This window comes from Pelecanus crispus, chromosome 2 (assembly GCF_030463565.1).
Source record: "Pelecanus crispus isolate bPelCri1 chromosome 2, bPelCri1.pri, whole genome shotgun sequence".
In the NCBI taxonomy this organism is placed as follows: domain Eukaryota; kingdom Metazoa; phylum Chordata; class Aves; order Pelecaniformes; family Pelecanidae; genus Pelecanus; species Pelecanus crispus.
In genome coordinates this window covers 175,458,361-175,473,220 of record NC_134644.1, presented here as the reverse complement: position 1 = coordinate 175,473,220, position 14,860 = coordinate 175,458,361, and the positions used below count along the sequence as shown (strand labels likewise).

General features: G+C 65.2%; 1 protein-coding gene across 1 annotated transcript in view; it reads right to left on the bottom strand.

The window, feature by feature from the left end:
- Positions 1-14,860, bottom strand: part of BOP1 (BOP1 ribosomal biogenesis factor) — an 80,439-nt gene continuing 65,579 nt past the window's right edge. Inside the window, exons 4-16 of the mRNA XM_075705097.1 lie at positions 7,589-7,743; positions 7,196-7,313; positions 6,989-7,090; positions 6,433-6,645; positions 5,601-5,762; positions 5,103-5,183; positions 3,478-3,547; positions 2,208-2,340; positions 1,577-1,757; positions 1,169-1,457; positions 922-1,006; positions 371-478; positions 1-154 (exon numbers count right to left, since the gene is read on the bottom strand). Of these exons, the coding sequence (XP_075561212.1) occupies positions 1-154; positions 371-478; positions 922-1,006; positions 1,169-1,457; positions 1,577-1,757; positions 2,208-2,340; positions 3,478-3,547; positions 5,103-5,183; positions 5,601-5,762; positions 6,433-6,645; positions 6,989-7,090; positions 7,196-7,313; positions 7,589-7,743 (1,851 nt within the window). The remainder of the gene's footprint in view (positions 155-370; positions 479-921; positions 1,007-1,168; positions 1,458-1,576; positions 1,758-2,207; positions 2,341-3,477; positions 3,548-5,102; positions 5,184-5,600; positions 5,763-6,432; positions 6,646-6,988; positions 7,091-7,195; positions 7,314-7,588; positions 7,744-14,860) is intronic.

Here is a 14,860-nt window from a genome sequence, read left to right as displayed (position 1 = left end):
CTACGTGTAGAGCCGGACGGTGCCGTCGGCGCCGGAGGAGAAGACCCAGGGCTGGGTGGGGTGGAAGAGCACGTCGAGGACGCCCAGGTCCAGCGTCAGCACGTGGCCCTTCAGCACCTTCACGGGCACCAGCAGCGGGTTCTGCAGCAGGTCGCTGTGGTGGGGGAGACAAGTCAGTGCAGGGCTCTGCTCCCTCCGACCTCCTTGGGGTACCCCCAGAGCCACCCCACAAGCGCTGCCCCCCCTCCCAAGGTGCCGGCAGCACCGCACCCTCCCTGCCCAGCGGCTCCTCAAAGGCTCTGCCACGCCGCGGCTTGCTGGAGGAGAGGGGAGCCGACGCCGAACCCTCGTGCCTTCCCCCACCACGTACTTGTAGACCATGCCGTGGCAAACGATGACAGTCCCGTCGTCTGAGCCCGAGGCGAAGAGCGGATAGTGCTTGTGGAAAGCCACGCTCCGCAGAGCTTTCTTGTGGTGCCTGCAAAGACGGTGGGCGCGATGTCAGGGCAAGGGGTGGAGGCTCTGCCCCCGTCCCAACCCTCGGCCGGGGCACTGGGGTCTGCGCACGGTCAGGCCGTACGGACCCCAGGCTCCGCTGTGAATGGTTGTGTGTATGGGAGGAGAGAGGGCAACTGGGACAGACTGGGACCTGCTGTGGGCAGCTCAAACCAGCCCAGCACCTACTGCCGTGGAGGCCTTGCCCTGCCCTGAGCCCTTGGAGAGCTGTGGTCACCGTCCCCCACCCCAGCACAGGAAAGGCGTGTGACACCAACACGCTGGGCAGGGATGGCTGCTGCTGGCGCAGCCCCGACGGGCTCCATCCTGCTGCCAGGAGAGGGAACAGCCCCGGGAAGAGACCCCAGGGGGTTTGGGGAGCTGCAGGCAGGTTGATGGGGAGCAGACCCTGGCCCTGGGGCTCACCGCAGCAGCTGGTAGGGTCTGGTGGAGAGGTCCAGGTCGAACCAGGCCAGCTTGCTGTCGTAGCTGCCGCAGATGACGTTGTCGCCTGTGAGAGGGAACAGGGTATTACTGGGGTTGCCAGCGAACCCCACGGTGCCTCGCCAGCACCCAGAGCCCTGCCTGCACCCCGGGCAGCCTGGCTGAGCAGGACGCTCCGTACTGGCTTTCAAGACCTGGCAGCTCCTTAGGGAGCACGCAGGCCACGTACCTCCAGGGTGGATGGCCATGCTGGACACCCACTTGCAGTTCGTCATCAGCTTCTTGGTGAGCTCCTGCTTGAGGAGGTTGTAGATACGGACGTAGCGCTGGGTGGCCACGAAGAAGTAGGGCCGGATGGGGTGGAAGAGCACGCACTGCACCAGCCCCTTGCTCTTGCGGAAGGGGTTCTGGCTCCAGCGCTTGCTGGTCTGGTGAATCAGCACTTGCATGCTGCTGTTGTCAGAGACGACGCTGGCGAAGTAGTCGCCTTTGCCGTGCCAGGTCACCTGCTTCACGGCCTGCGGAGAGCGGCGAGGGGGACAGCCGCGGGTCAGACCCATCAGCGGGACTGCCCCACGCCTCCCCAGGGAGCAGCATCCCGGCCGGCCCGGCTCCCGTGGGGCCTCCCCATCCCTACCTTGCTGTGCTGGACGACCAGCCGGACGCCTTTGCTGTGCTCCGCCACGGTGGCCGTCACCCACTGCACGGGCTGGACCCGCTCCTCCTCCGGCGCCACGTAGGACTCGAGCAGCTGGTCGGTGGCCCCGTAGAGCAGCTTGTCCCCGAGGCAGGGGTTCACCAGCAGCACCGACTGCTCCCTGCAGCATGGGACGAGTGTATGGGTCAGGGCAACACTGAGGAGAGGAAACCCCACTGCAAGCCCCACGCTGCCAAAGGCTGGCCCCGGCACAGGGCCCGGGCCACAGGGAGGGACGTGCGGGACTCTGTGAGCAGTCAGACCCTTCCGTAGGGCAAAGAGAGAGCAGGGAGAATTTGGGGGGGCCCTGTCATAGCCTGAACGCCCCAGGGAGGATGGTGGGGACTGACTGGTTCCTCCACAGAAGAACGAGGGCCAGCAAACGAAGCAGGAGGCAGGGTTACAGTGAGCAGAGGTAGCTTTGCACACCACATCCTCGCTGCTGGGGGTGCCACGAGTTTACAGGTGCTCCTTGGAGGCTGGATAGGCTTTGGGAGAGGAAATCCAGCAACCGCTCCAGCTCAGGATGCTCCTGGCTGGAGGATGACGGAGCCCACTCTGGGACACTCACACGCAGATGGCCACCAGGCAGATGGTGGGGTTGGGGTTCCAGGCGACGCTCTTCACCACGCCGCCCACGGGCAGGGTCTTCATGCAGCGAGCCGTGCACACCTCCCAGAACCGCACTGTGCAGTCGTCGGAGCCTGCGGGACAGGACGGGGTGGGCCAGGGCCAGGGCCAGGGCCAGGCATGGTCCCCCCCAGGGATGCTGCGCTGGGGGCTGCCATGGCTCGGCAGCACGGGGCTGCAGGGCGCATCCCCATGCCAGAGGAAAGAGCAGCCCCGTGCCCCGCAGCGCTGCCCCTGCTCACAGCCTTTGGGGAGGAGCACCGGGAGCAGCAAGAGGGACACAGCAATGCCCCGGCGCCGGCGATTCCCCAGCAGCTCCAGCACCACGAAGGCGAGACGTGACCGTGGGCTGCTGCCGAGAGAACAGGCCCCCATCCCGCTCCCTCCAGCGCCGCATCTCTGCCCGTGGTCCCCCTCCTGACGCACACGGCTCAGCTGCCGTGCTGGCAGCACGCCTGGCTCAGCTCAGCACGGCACGGCGCGGCCCCGTCTAGCTGCGAGATGCGGGCAGGCAGCTCCCCGGGAAGGCTTTTCCATGGGCAGGCGCAGCGGGAGCAGGTAGCCGGCAGCGTGCGCGTGTCCCTGAAGGTCGGGTTATTTTTAACGCCTGATCTCAGCCACTTTCCCAGCCCAGGGCCAGGAATTCCACGTTGTGCAACCAGCCGACACCGCGGCCACCGGGAGCTGGCAGCCTGGAAACTCCAGCGCTATAAAAAGCACATGTGCCTTTGTGGGCTGTTAAACTGCCATCTGCTCTCAATCTCCAGCCTCCGGCCGGCCGCGCAGGACTCTGCGTTTACTCCTCCAGCCTCACTTTCTCCACTGCCGAGCGGGAGGGACACAGGCTCCTGGGTGGGGTCCCAAGAGCGGCTGGAAAAACCCACGGAGCCTTCCAGAGGCAACGCGCCTTCCCGCAGGCTGGGGGACGCACGCTGCCGGCTTGGGCAGCCGCAGGACTCCCAGGGATGCTCCCAGCCTCCTGCCCAGGCTTCCCCCACAGCTGTGCACTGGTGGAGGGGGCTGGCAGGCTCCCTGCTGCCCGTCGTCCGCTCCTGGGAACCCCAGCTCTCAAACGTGCACAGCGTAGCGGCCCGGCTGCCCCGAGCCCCGCACTGGCACGGGGTGACAATCGGGACCAGCTCCAGTGCTGGGGCCGGGCCAGCGGTGCCCGGCGTGTCCGGGATGCGCCGGTCTGGGGAGCGAATCCTTACCTGACACCAGCCACTGCCCGCTGGGAGAGATGCTGAGGCAACGCACCAGGCTGGTGTGCCCGCGGTAGACCTGGGGAAGGAGACGGGAGGCGGGTGAGGGCCCCACGCAGCCCAGGCTCCTCTGCGGGGACCTCCCTGCACCGCCCCGGATTCCTCAAGGAGGGAGAAGGGGGCCTGGGGTCATAGAATCATCGAATCATAGAATCGTTCAGGCTGGAAAAGCCCTTTAAGATCACCCAGTCCAACCATTAACCTACATTACCAAGTCTACTCTAAGCCAGTCAAGGGTAGACCAGACTAAACCATGTCCCCAAGTGCCACCTCTGCCCGTTTTTTGAACACTTCCAGGGCTGGGGACTCCCCCACTTCTCTGGGCAGCCTGTTCCAATGCTTGACCACCCTTTCCGTGAAGAAATTTCTCCCAATATCCAACCTAAACCTCCCCTGGCGCAGCTTGAGCCCATCTCCTCTCGTCCCATCGCTGTTCCTTGGGAGCAGAGCCCGACCCCCCTCCCTGCCCCCTCCTGCCAGGAGCTGCAGAGCGATCAGGTCTCCCCTCAGCCTCCTCTTCTCCAGGCTGAACACCCCCAGCTCCCTCAGCCGCTGCTCCCAGCCCTGTGCTCCAGACCCTGCCCCAGCTCCGCTGCCCTTCCCTGGACACGCTCCAGCCCCTCCGGGTCCTTCTTGGAGCGAGGGGCCCAAAACTGGACACAGCATTCCAGGTGCGGCCTCCCCAGCGCCGAGCACGGGGGGACGATCCCTGCCCTGCTCCCGCTGGCCACACTACCCCTGACACAAGCCAGGATGCTGCTGGCCACCCTGGCCACCTGGGCACACTGCTGGCTCATGTTCAGCCGCTGTTGACCAACACCCCCGGGTCCTTTTCAGCCGGGCAGCTTCCAGCCACTCTTCCCCAAGCCCGCAGCGCTGCATGGGGTCGTTGTGCCCCAAGTGCAGGACCTGGCACTTGCCCTTGTTGAACCTCATCCAGTTGGCCTCGGCCCATCGGTCCAGCCTGTCCCGGTCCCTCTGCAGGGCCATCCCACCCTCCAGCAGATCCACACTCCCACCCAGCTTGGTGTCATCTGCAAACTTACTGAGGGTGTGCTCGATCCCCTCGTCCAGATCATCGATAAAGATATTAAACAAGGCTGGCCCCAAAACAGAGCCCTGGGGAACACCGCTCGTGACCGGCCGCCAACTGCACTTAACTCCATTCACCACAGCTCTCTGGGCTCGGCCACCCAGCCAGTTTTTTACCCATTTGTGTCTAGAGGAAAGCAGAGGTCTGCGTGCCGCCAGCCGCCCTGCACGACCAGCCCTGGGGCCCCTGCTCTTTTCTTGGGGCAGGTCCCCTGCTCTGCCCATCCGCAATGGCACCGATCCCAGCGCTGCCTCACCCGCTGCTGGCAGGAGCTCGCTGCCGCCTGGCTCTGCCCAGCATGGGCTGCAGGACAGATCCGCTCCTTCCGGGGCAAGCAGGCAGCGGCTGTGCCCAGAACAGCCGATACGGGTGCGTGGGCACGCCTGGTCTCACCGGGACTGGTTTGGGCACAGCCCACTGCCACGGGCACGCACAGCAGCCTCCCCCCCCCCCCCCCCCCCGGCTCCACGCAGCCGCTTACCAGGGCCTGGGTGGTCGGGAAGGGCTGCAGGTCCCGTGGCTTCGGCAGCTTGGGGATCAGGTCCTCCGGGTCCACGTTGACCTGCGAGAGGCAGGCGGTGAGACGCATCCAGGCTGCACCTCAGCCTCGCTGGCGCTCTCCCCGGCACCGGTGAGGGTGCCCTGCATGCACGGGCTGTACGGCCCCACAGCCCCGGGGCAGGCTCCGGCTGGAAAGCCCAGGCTCGGGGCTCTGAGCCAGAGGGGGTGACAGGACGGTGCTTTTGCAAGCATGGGCATGGCCCTGTCCCAGCTCAGGAGCTCCGCACCGAGCCGGGACTGGCGTTGCGGGTAGGTGAGGGGCAAGAGGCCTTTGGGAGCAGCAGTTTGTGCCCCAGAGCATCGCGGTCCCCTGACCATCTGGGTGGCATCGGGGCATACACCGGCTCGAGCAGAGGCCAGTCTGAACCGTTCCCCAGGACACCTGCGTGGGGGGTGGGGGGATAGGAGAAGACCTCACCCGCATTTTCCTCTGACGCGGGCAGAGGTAGAGGTCCAGGCAGCGCTCGAAGCGCTCATGGATGAAGCGGGAGTAGGCAGGCACTGCCCGCAGGCACTGGTACTGCTGCGGCACGAAGTCCAGCTTCCTCTCGGCCGGCTCCTGCTGCTCCCAGGCCAGCTTCTGCGGGGCGGAGGGGATCAGCAGGGCTGGCAGGACCCCCGGATGGCGCGGTGCCGCCGCCCCAGCCCCGACACATCGCCCCAAGCCCAGCAAGAACCATCCTCGAGCTGCTTTCTCGCCAGCCAACACTGCGCTGCTCCGTGAGACGCCGCGCTTGCCCCCTCTGCCCCGACGCTCCCTGTCTGCCTCCAGCCAAGCCCTCCACAGCCCGCCACGATTTTGCTGCCTGATTTTTGCCCCTCCCCAGCCCCTGGGCTGAACGTGCCTCTGAATGCAGTGTGCCAGGACGAACCCCGCACCAGGACACCCCGCAGAAGCTTAGCTTGGAGGCCCCGCTCCCTGGGACCTGGCCCCACTTCTTCTGGTTTTATTATCATCGAATTGTTTAGGTTGGAAAAGACCTTTAAGATCAGCCAGTCCAACCATTAACCTACGCTACCAAGTCTACTCTAAGCCAATCAAGGGTAGAGGGGGCTGAGGAATCTTTGCTTTCATTTTCCTTGCAAGGTCTCGACTCAGCTCGCCACGACGTGGTCTCTAGGGTGCCCCTCCAAGGTGCAGCACTTTCCCCGCTGCCGTGCCCCATGCAGCCTCCCTCGGGTCCCGGCACCTACTGAGCTCCCTGGGTGCCTTTCCCTGTGGCTCCTGGCTGCTCCCGGCCGCCGCTTACCTCCTCCTCGCTGAGCAGGTACTCGGGTGGGGGGTTGTAGGACTCCTCGTGCCCGGGCAGCTTCATCTTGGGGGCTGGGACATGCATCTTGTGGCGGCCCAGGATGGAGTTGGGATCCTCATGGGCCCAAAGGTCGTAATATGTAGGTGTGTCGTCCTTGGGCTTACGGGGCTTGATCCAGCCCATCTTGATGGCGTGGACTAGCTTGGAGACCTGTGGGGCAGGGAGAGGTCAACCCCAGGAGCCACAGGACTCTGCAGGCTTGGGGAGGAGGAGGTGTGGGATGTGAGGATGGAAATGAAAGCCGCCGAGCACAGTTCTGCAGCCCTGGGAGCCCGGCGGGGGCTGCACGTGACTGGAGGACTTGGCACGCGTTTACACGTGGACACAAACTGCTGCAGCAGGAACAGTCGCGGGTGGGCCACAGCAGGGACAGGAGGGACTGCCGGACAGAACAACAGCCGCAGTCACCAGCCTTCAGCGCTGCCAGCTCCAGCCGCAAGCAGAGCTTGGCTTTGTGCTCCCAGCTCAGCCTAGGTGCCGTCAGATCTCTCACCTTCTCCTTCTCGATGAGGGAGGGGATGAAGCTCCGCTTGTCCGCTGGGCGATTCGTCACCGGGTGGATCATGACCTCGTGGGTGAAGAAGTCAACGGCTGGCTGGGGAGACACGGACCCATGTGGCAGCGGCAGCCGTGCTGCCCCTGCCCGTCCTGGGGAAACCCAGCGCTTGGAGCAAGCGCAGAGGGTGTGCCATGACCCTACCTCGTAGGGATTGAAGTGGACATCCCCAAACTGCCCTTTCTGGAGCCGATGCACCAGGTCCACCTGCTCGTCTGTCAGCTTTATGTCTGCACCCGTCATCTTGTCCTGGACCGTTCGCCTGCAGGGAACCAAATGGGACAGGGTTAGGGCTGGGCTGCAGCGTCCATCCCTGACCGCGGTACAAGCCCCGCTACCTTGAAGCCCCGGGCTCCCGAAGCCACATGCCAGGAGCCACACCGGGAGACCGCGAGGCCTCCAGCCTGTACTCTACAGCCCTGGGCTCCAGGGAGTCAGGGTGTCTGAAGCCCCGGTGCGCATGTGTGCGGACGCACACAGTGCCCGCGGTGAGCACGTCACACCGTGCACCAACGCGGCCTTCCCCGACGTGCTCACCAGTACTCGGGGTTCTCCATCTTCTCCAGGAACATGTCTAGCTCGTCCTTGTTCCGGATGGGCTTGTAGATCTTCTTGCCCTCCAGGTTGTAGCCGATGTGCGGGAAGTCCTGGTACCACTCCATGGGGATGTTGCCCACTGTGTTGCGAATGTCCTGGAGGGGAGCGGAGGGAAGTGGTGTGAGGGGAGGGCAGGGGACCCCGTTCCAAGCAGATGTTGGGTTGACGGTTGGACTGATGATCTTAGAGGTCCTTTCCAACCTTAATGATTATTCTAGATTTACTTTCATTAAAAAATAACCCAGCCACCAAGCCAGGAAACATGACATTAATTACTACTCTACCCTCAATTCGTTTAGTGGTGGACTTTAGCCAGGTTAATGGTTGGACTGGGTGATCTTCAAGGTCTCTTCCAACCTCAACGATTCGATGATTCTATCGCTGGGTACCAGGGGGGTATAAAGGAGCGGGGGCAGGAAAGCCGTGTGATGTCCACCCCCCTGCCCAGGTACGGGCTGACACAGAGGGGCTGAACCCCGCTGCCTGCCCCTTCCCATCTGCAGGCACTGAAAAGCAGCGACGGTGCCCGGGCAGGAGCTCTGCCTGCGGCTTGCAGCGAGGATGCCCCAAACTCTCCCAGCGGGCGCGAAGCAAACCCCGGCTGCGAGCTGCTAAAGCCCGCTGCCGCCCTGCACTGCTCCGGCACCCACACGCTGCAGGCAGCCAGGGCGGCACGAGGCTGGAGAGGGGTGCACGGGGATGGGGGAGGCTGGGAGGGCAAGGACCGAACCCCAAAGCTGCAGCGGGGTGAGGAGGTCTGGCCTGCGAGCACGTCTCCGACCCCGGTGCTCTGAACAACTGCGGGCAGCCCTGAGCTGCGCTTCGTTAGGGGACGCGCAGCCCCTCCCTCCACGCTCGGGGCTGAGCGTCAAGGTAAGCAGCGCCTGGGCTCATTTACCGCAGCAGGAAGGGTTTAAAAAACCTTTTCATGGCTTGATGAGCGGGAACGCCGGAGCGCGGCTGTTGGCTGCAACCAGGCTTCAGCTGCCTGCTGGAGCGAGCGGGCAGGGGGCTGCGGGCGGTCAGCAGCGCCGCGGCTGAGCACATTCCTGCGTCCGTCCCGCAGACAGGAGCGCGCCTCACATTTTCCGATCGCCAGCTGCCAGGCCCGCTCCCCCTGCACACGCACGCACGCGCAGGCACATGCGCACCCAGCCAGCCGCTGCCTTTCTTGGCTGCCCGTACCGGGAGCAGGCAGCCGCCCGCAACGCACCGGTGGCTTCATCCTTCCCCTTGGCTCCGTGGCCATCGGGGTCTGCACGTGGCCGTGGGTCCCACAGCTCTGGGGCGGGAGCAGCCCCCGGCATCGCGGTGCGCTGGTGGAGCGGGCCAGCCGGCACCACAGGCACGTTGCCGAGATGCTGCTGGGTTCCACATCTGCTCCCGACACCGGCGGGGAGCGTGGGGGACGGCCGCCCCGACCCCCATGAGCAGCTCGCATGGGGACAGGCTGTGGAGATGAGCTGGCCCTGCCCTGCTGCGGTCCTTGGACCGACGGAGGCTGGGGGAGATGGGGACGGAGGAAACATCGGAGCTGCTCTGCTTCCCTTTACGAGGCTGGGGGCGGGAACCAGCCCCTGAGGGGGCTCCAGACTCCCACCGGCTCCCCAGCGCGGGGCTCGGAGGGCTTGGAGAGGAGCAGCGAAGACAAAAATGCCCCGAAGAGCTCATCTGGGCACCGGGGACGGCTCCAGCTGAGGCCTGATGCCAAGCTCGCAGGCGGAGAGGGGGCAGACGGGGAGGTTTCGCTCTGCACCTCCCTGGACACGAGCGAGGGGACGTTTGGCAAAGGGAAAGCTGGGAGATTCGAGCCCGGTAGCGAAATTGCTCTGACGCAACCCGCAGCCTGGCAGCAGCCCTCGTAGCCACGGCAAGTCACCGAAACACCGAGGCAGTCCCGGCGGCGATCGGGCGCTTCTGTGGGCAACGCAGACCTCCAGACTCATCGCCATCGACAGCAAAGCCACGGCGTGCCTTGGGGACGGAGCCCCTGCAGCTACACAAGGGCAGGACGTGACCCGACGGGCAGGGGTCCGGCAGGAGCGGGCAGCGAGGGTCCTCCAGCTTCTCCCAGCTGCCCTGACGTTGCAGGACGCAGAGAGCCCGTCCCCAATTACAGCCACAGAGGGACGAAGGTGTGAAGGCAACCTGTGCCCCGTACACCCCGCAGTCAGGGGTCACCCTCGCCCCGCGGCACCATCTGGTCCCCATAAACACGTGCAAACGACACGGAGCCTCCCACGGAAAGGCGCCTGGAGCCCCGGGAAGGCAGAACCGGCAGGAGCCCCCGGGGCCACGTCGGACCCATCCATCACTCTCCGAGCAGAGTCGGCGCAGGATGTGCGCAACCCCCACGGGGATCCAGGCTGGAATTTTCCCCTCGGCACCAGCAAGGGCTGGCCCGGTCCCGGGACGCTGCTGCTGCTGCACTTGGCCAGAGGCTGCGTGCTGCTGGGGCACGGCCGGGTGGCCAAGCCCTGGACCAGGCTGCCCAGAGAGGTGGGGGAGTCCCCAGCCCTGGAGGGGTTCAAAAACGGGCAGAGGTGGCACTGGGGGACATGGTTTAGTGGGCATGGGGGTGTTGGGGTGATGGTTGGGCTGATGATCTTAGAGATCCTTTCCAACCTTAGTGATTCCTGGTTTTACTTTCATTACAAAATAATGCAGCCACCAAGCCAGGAAACATGAAATTAATTATGACTCTGCCCTTAATTGGTTCAGTGGTGGACTTGGTAGCATTGGGTTGATGGTTGGACTGGATGATCTTAAAGGGCTTTTCCAACCTCAACGATTCCATGATTCTATGATTCTGTGATTCCTGGACCACCCGGGACTGAGCCGGCAGAGCCCCTGCATCTGCAGGCTGAGCTCCCTTGGGTCGCTGCCCTCTGCAGCTGCTCAGCTGAGGTTCATGCAGACAGACAGACAGACAGACAGACACTGGGATGTTGGCTCTGGAAGCCTCATTCTGTAGCTGGCAGCAGGAAAACTTATCTAAGAGGCCTCCGGGAGCCCGGCACAGGCTGCTCGGGGCTGCCCCAGCGCAGCCCCAGGAGATGCCCGACGCCCACGGCTCTCCTGGCCGCTGGCAGCCACAACTCCGTGCGGTGGTGCCGGCTCTTGGCCAGGCAGGAGCTTGCAGCCACCGTGTCTGCCGGGGCCGGAGCTGCCGCCTCACCTGGGAAGATTTCCACAAAGAGCAACGGGGCAGCAGCCGCCGGCTCCCCGAGGGGCTGCCAGGCAGAGGCGGGAGTCCCCACAGGCACGGGGACCGCTCCATCCGACCGGCCGCTCCCCACTCCCCCTTGGACCTGCACAGGACGAGGGAACGGCGCCGGGGTCAATAACAACCAACACTTGGTGCGGGCTCCTGTTCTCAGCACCCAGCGTGCCACCGACGCTCCCAGGCAGCACAAGGCACGCTCGCTGGGCAGAGGCGCGTGGCTGTCTGTCCAGCTGCACCCTGCTGTGTTTCTAGCAGAAGTACTTGCTCCCGGAGCAGCGTGCTCATGTGCTCACACTGCTGCACGGCTCGCTCGGTTGCAGGGGTCCCTGCCGGCAGCGGCGAGGCCGGGGACGCAAGGCCCTGGCAGAGTTCAGCAGTGCCACACGTGGCACCGAGCCTCCCAGGAGAAGCGGGCGAGGGGACGCGGCAGTCCTGCCCGCGCAGCGACGCTGGAGCCGCTCTGCTTCACCTCCAGGGATGCAGGCAGGCTGGGCAGCGACGGCGGCGGGGCAGAGAGCGAGGGCACTACAGGATCGGCAGCACGGGTGCCCGGGTGATGACGCAGGTGCAGGGATGCAAACTGTTTCTCTGGGCTCTGTGGCTGAGGGATCAAGAGCAGCTTTGCCTTCTTTGCCCTTTTTCCCCACGCGATGCTCTCTTCACCCCGACAAACATACGCTGCAGCACCACTCGCACGGGGAAAGACTTGAGCGGGGCCGGCTCTCCAGCCGCGGCGCGGCAGAGCGGGGCGAGCTGCAGCCTTCAGCTGTAGAGACACAGTCAGCGTAGAGACAAGCAAGTATTTTTAACACCCTGGGCTGCTGCGCAGGGAGCGCTGCCTTGCCTGGAGCCTGGAAGCCCAGACTGGGCGTCTCTTCCCGAAGGCCGGCTCAGCTCCGCCAGGAGCTGCGGACTTGACGCAGGAATCCCTGGGCGAAGCTCTTGCCAGGAGCACAGACAGGATCCCAGCAGGCCTGGAATATTTTCCCCTCAAACGCGAGCCCCGGGGTCCCGTACTGGCCACGCAGGAGCACGCCCCGGCTGCACGCTGCGAGGGTGCTCGGGACCTCCTGCCCCAGCCTGGACCTCCAAATGGGGGATGCCCCGCGCTGCGCCGGCCAGGCAGCACCCGCTGGCATGGCCCAGCAGGGATGGGCTCGGTGCCGGCAGGATGCCCCACGCACTCATCGCGTCCCCGGTGCTTACGTGCCCGGCACAGACTGCTGGGGCAGACACTGGGAGGCCCCGACCCGGTCTCCGTAGCTCTGCTTGTTCTGGGGCAGGGAGCAAACCCCAGGGCGCTGATGGTGCCGGCGAGTAGGTCAGGACCGGGGTCTCAGCCCCAACAAAATCCCGTAGGGATGGACGTACAGGCCTGGGGCCACCATGGGAGGATGGCTGGGCCACGGTTCCCCCCTGGGGCTAATCCCCAGCAGTGGGATCCGCGTCCTCCCCCAGCCCAATCCCCAGCAGTGGGATCCACGTCTCCCCGCAGCGCGGAGGAAGGAGCAAATTTCTCCCAGACGGAGTTTCTTAACCGTGCTGAAGCAACCCAGTAGCGGCAACCCAGTCCCTCCCCTTCGCTCGCCTCCCACCCACCCACGGCCTCCCGTGTCGTTAACACATCGCCTCCGGCGAGCCGCGTCCTCCGGGCGAGCGCGGGGGAGTCTGGAGCCCCGAAGCGAGGGACTGCCGTCACTCAGCCTCACGTCTGGAAGTTGTTCTTGGATGGGCCCTGGGCATTCCTAGACGCACATTCCTGGCAGCTGGAGAGCCTCGTAGGAAAGATTCTTCTCTTGAAAATATCCGGTCCACGTGGAGGAGAAAGGGGACGGGGCAAGCTCAGCCCTCCCACCCCCCCCCCCCACCCCGGAGACCCACGGCAGCGTGCCGGGGTGCTGGCGGGGCGCTGGGGATCCCGGGATCATGGCAGGAGGACGTCTCCCGTGCCCCCCGAGGCGACCGCGGTCCAGACACCGGCAGTGCCGGCGAGGGCTCTGCACCCCCAGCACCTCCAGCGGCACATCCCGTAGGAAGGGGGTCCTCGAGGGGTCCGGCACGAGCACCGGGCACCCTCTGCGGGGATGGAAGCTCCGCAGAGCCCCGGGGTCAAGGTGTCTGCAGGAAAACTACCCCAAGCACCCCACGCTCTGCAGGGCCGTTAGCTGCGGGAGGGCAGGTCCCAAAGACGGGGAGAGGCAGATTTAAAAGGGGCCATGGAAGCCCAACCGCACCACGGCGCAGCACCTCGGTCGAGGGAGCAGGGCGAGGCAGGCAGCCGCTGCAGGCAGCACCTCCTCTGCAGCGGAGCAGTGGCGTCATTGCAGGCAGCCAGGCCAAGCTTCCAGGTAATAAAGCCGTGGCAGGGGATGGATCGCAGCGGGGAATTTCAGATTCCTCGGCCATGGCTCTGCAGCCGCGGCCTCCCCAGGAGAAGGCGCCTACACCAGGCTCTGCTGACCTGCCAGGGCTGGGAAGACAATGTCCAAATTGGGACATCATGGAAGTTCTCCGGGAAGCCAGGAGAGCCACAGAGCCAGGGATCGGGACGCTGCGATCTCCAGCGCCAAATGCCTCTGCTTATTTAAGACCAGGGCTTTCCGAGCCCGTGCCAGGTCCGGTGCTCTGGCCCGACCCCGGGCTGAGCGTCACCTGCACGCAGGACTGCTCCCCATCCCGGTCCGGAGCCGGAGGAGCTGGGCCGCAGGGAGATGGACGTGCGTCTCACCAGGAAGGACAGCGCAGGGAAAGAGCCTGGGGATTGCACTTGGATAGAAGGTGCTAGAGAAAAGCACGATCATTAGCGGAGCTAAACGAAAGCAGATGCCTACAGGAGCCTGGGTTTCCAAAGCACACACGGTGAGTGCCCAGCACTGTGGAAGGAGATGACAGTGGCTTGGATTTCAGAAGCTGCTGAGACTGCTGATTAACTGTGGTAGCACACTGCAAAGGTGAAAAACACTGGCTCGGAGTGACAGCACTCCGTGCGGAGCTCCTGCTGGGGACCGCGCTCGGGGGGATGCACCGCTCACGGCCGAAACGGATGGGAAACCTGAGACTTCACAGCAAACGGCAATTCCCATTTCTGGCCAAGTTAAAACGCCGCTTATCAACACACCACACAAAGCGCACTCGACAGCCGTGATGCGGCTGCAGCAGCGGGGTCTCACCCGGCTGTCCCCGGGGCTGCGTGCAGGCAGGGCTGGAGCCGCCGCTGTTGGGGATCGGCAGTGCCCCCCCATCACCAAAAGCAGCCGGCGTCCCTCCTGCGGGCAAGGGGAGGGCAGACCGTGGGGCTCAGCCTGCGGCAGCCCCCCCGGCTGTGGGTTTGCAGTCGCCCTGCGAGGGGATGACGCTGCCCTGAGGGTCCCCCGAGCAGGGCCAAGTGGCAGGAGCTCTGCCGGGCTGGGAGACGTGCCTGGGCTCGCGGGAAGAGCCGGCCTTCTCCGGGCACCGACGTTCTCTTCGTGCAAAGGCAGAGCGTGCAGCTGAAGCGGGCATGCTCCCACTGTCCCAACTCGTATTTTACAAGGTTACGGGGCTGGGGCAAGGCGGCCTGGAGCTGAGGCACAGCCTGCTCCGGCGCTCGAGGTCCGCAGGTTCCCCGGACCCATCCCGGGTGCGGAGTCCCAGCCCCACACCTTCGGGACAGCTCCGTGGCCCGGGATGCTGCGGGGATTCCTATGTGCCTGGCCCCAGAGGAGGAGGCTGTTGGCCTTCACCGGGGCCGAACCTCCCTGCCTGCCCTCTGCCCCTGCAGCAAGGGCCCAGCAAGCTCCGGAGCAGCCTCGCAGCACCTCTGTGGCTCCAGGCCCACGATCAAGCCCTGGGGATGCACCAAGCCTGGCCTGGGGCCGCCAGCGAGCCAAGAGCCTCGCAGAGCAAAGCCGGGGCTGGGTCTCAGGGTTCTCCCCGCGAGCCTCTAAGCTCACCCGCAGAGCACAGAAAGGCCTTGGTTTCCTGCGGTCCCGGCTCTGGGCGCAGCC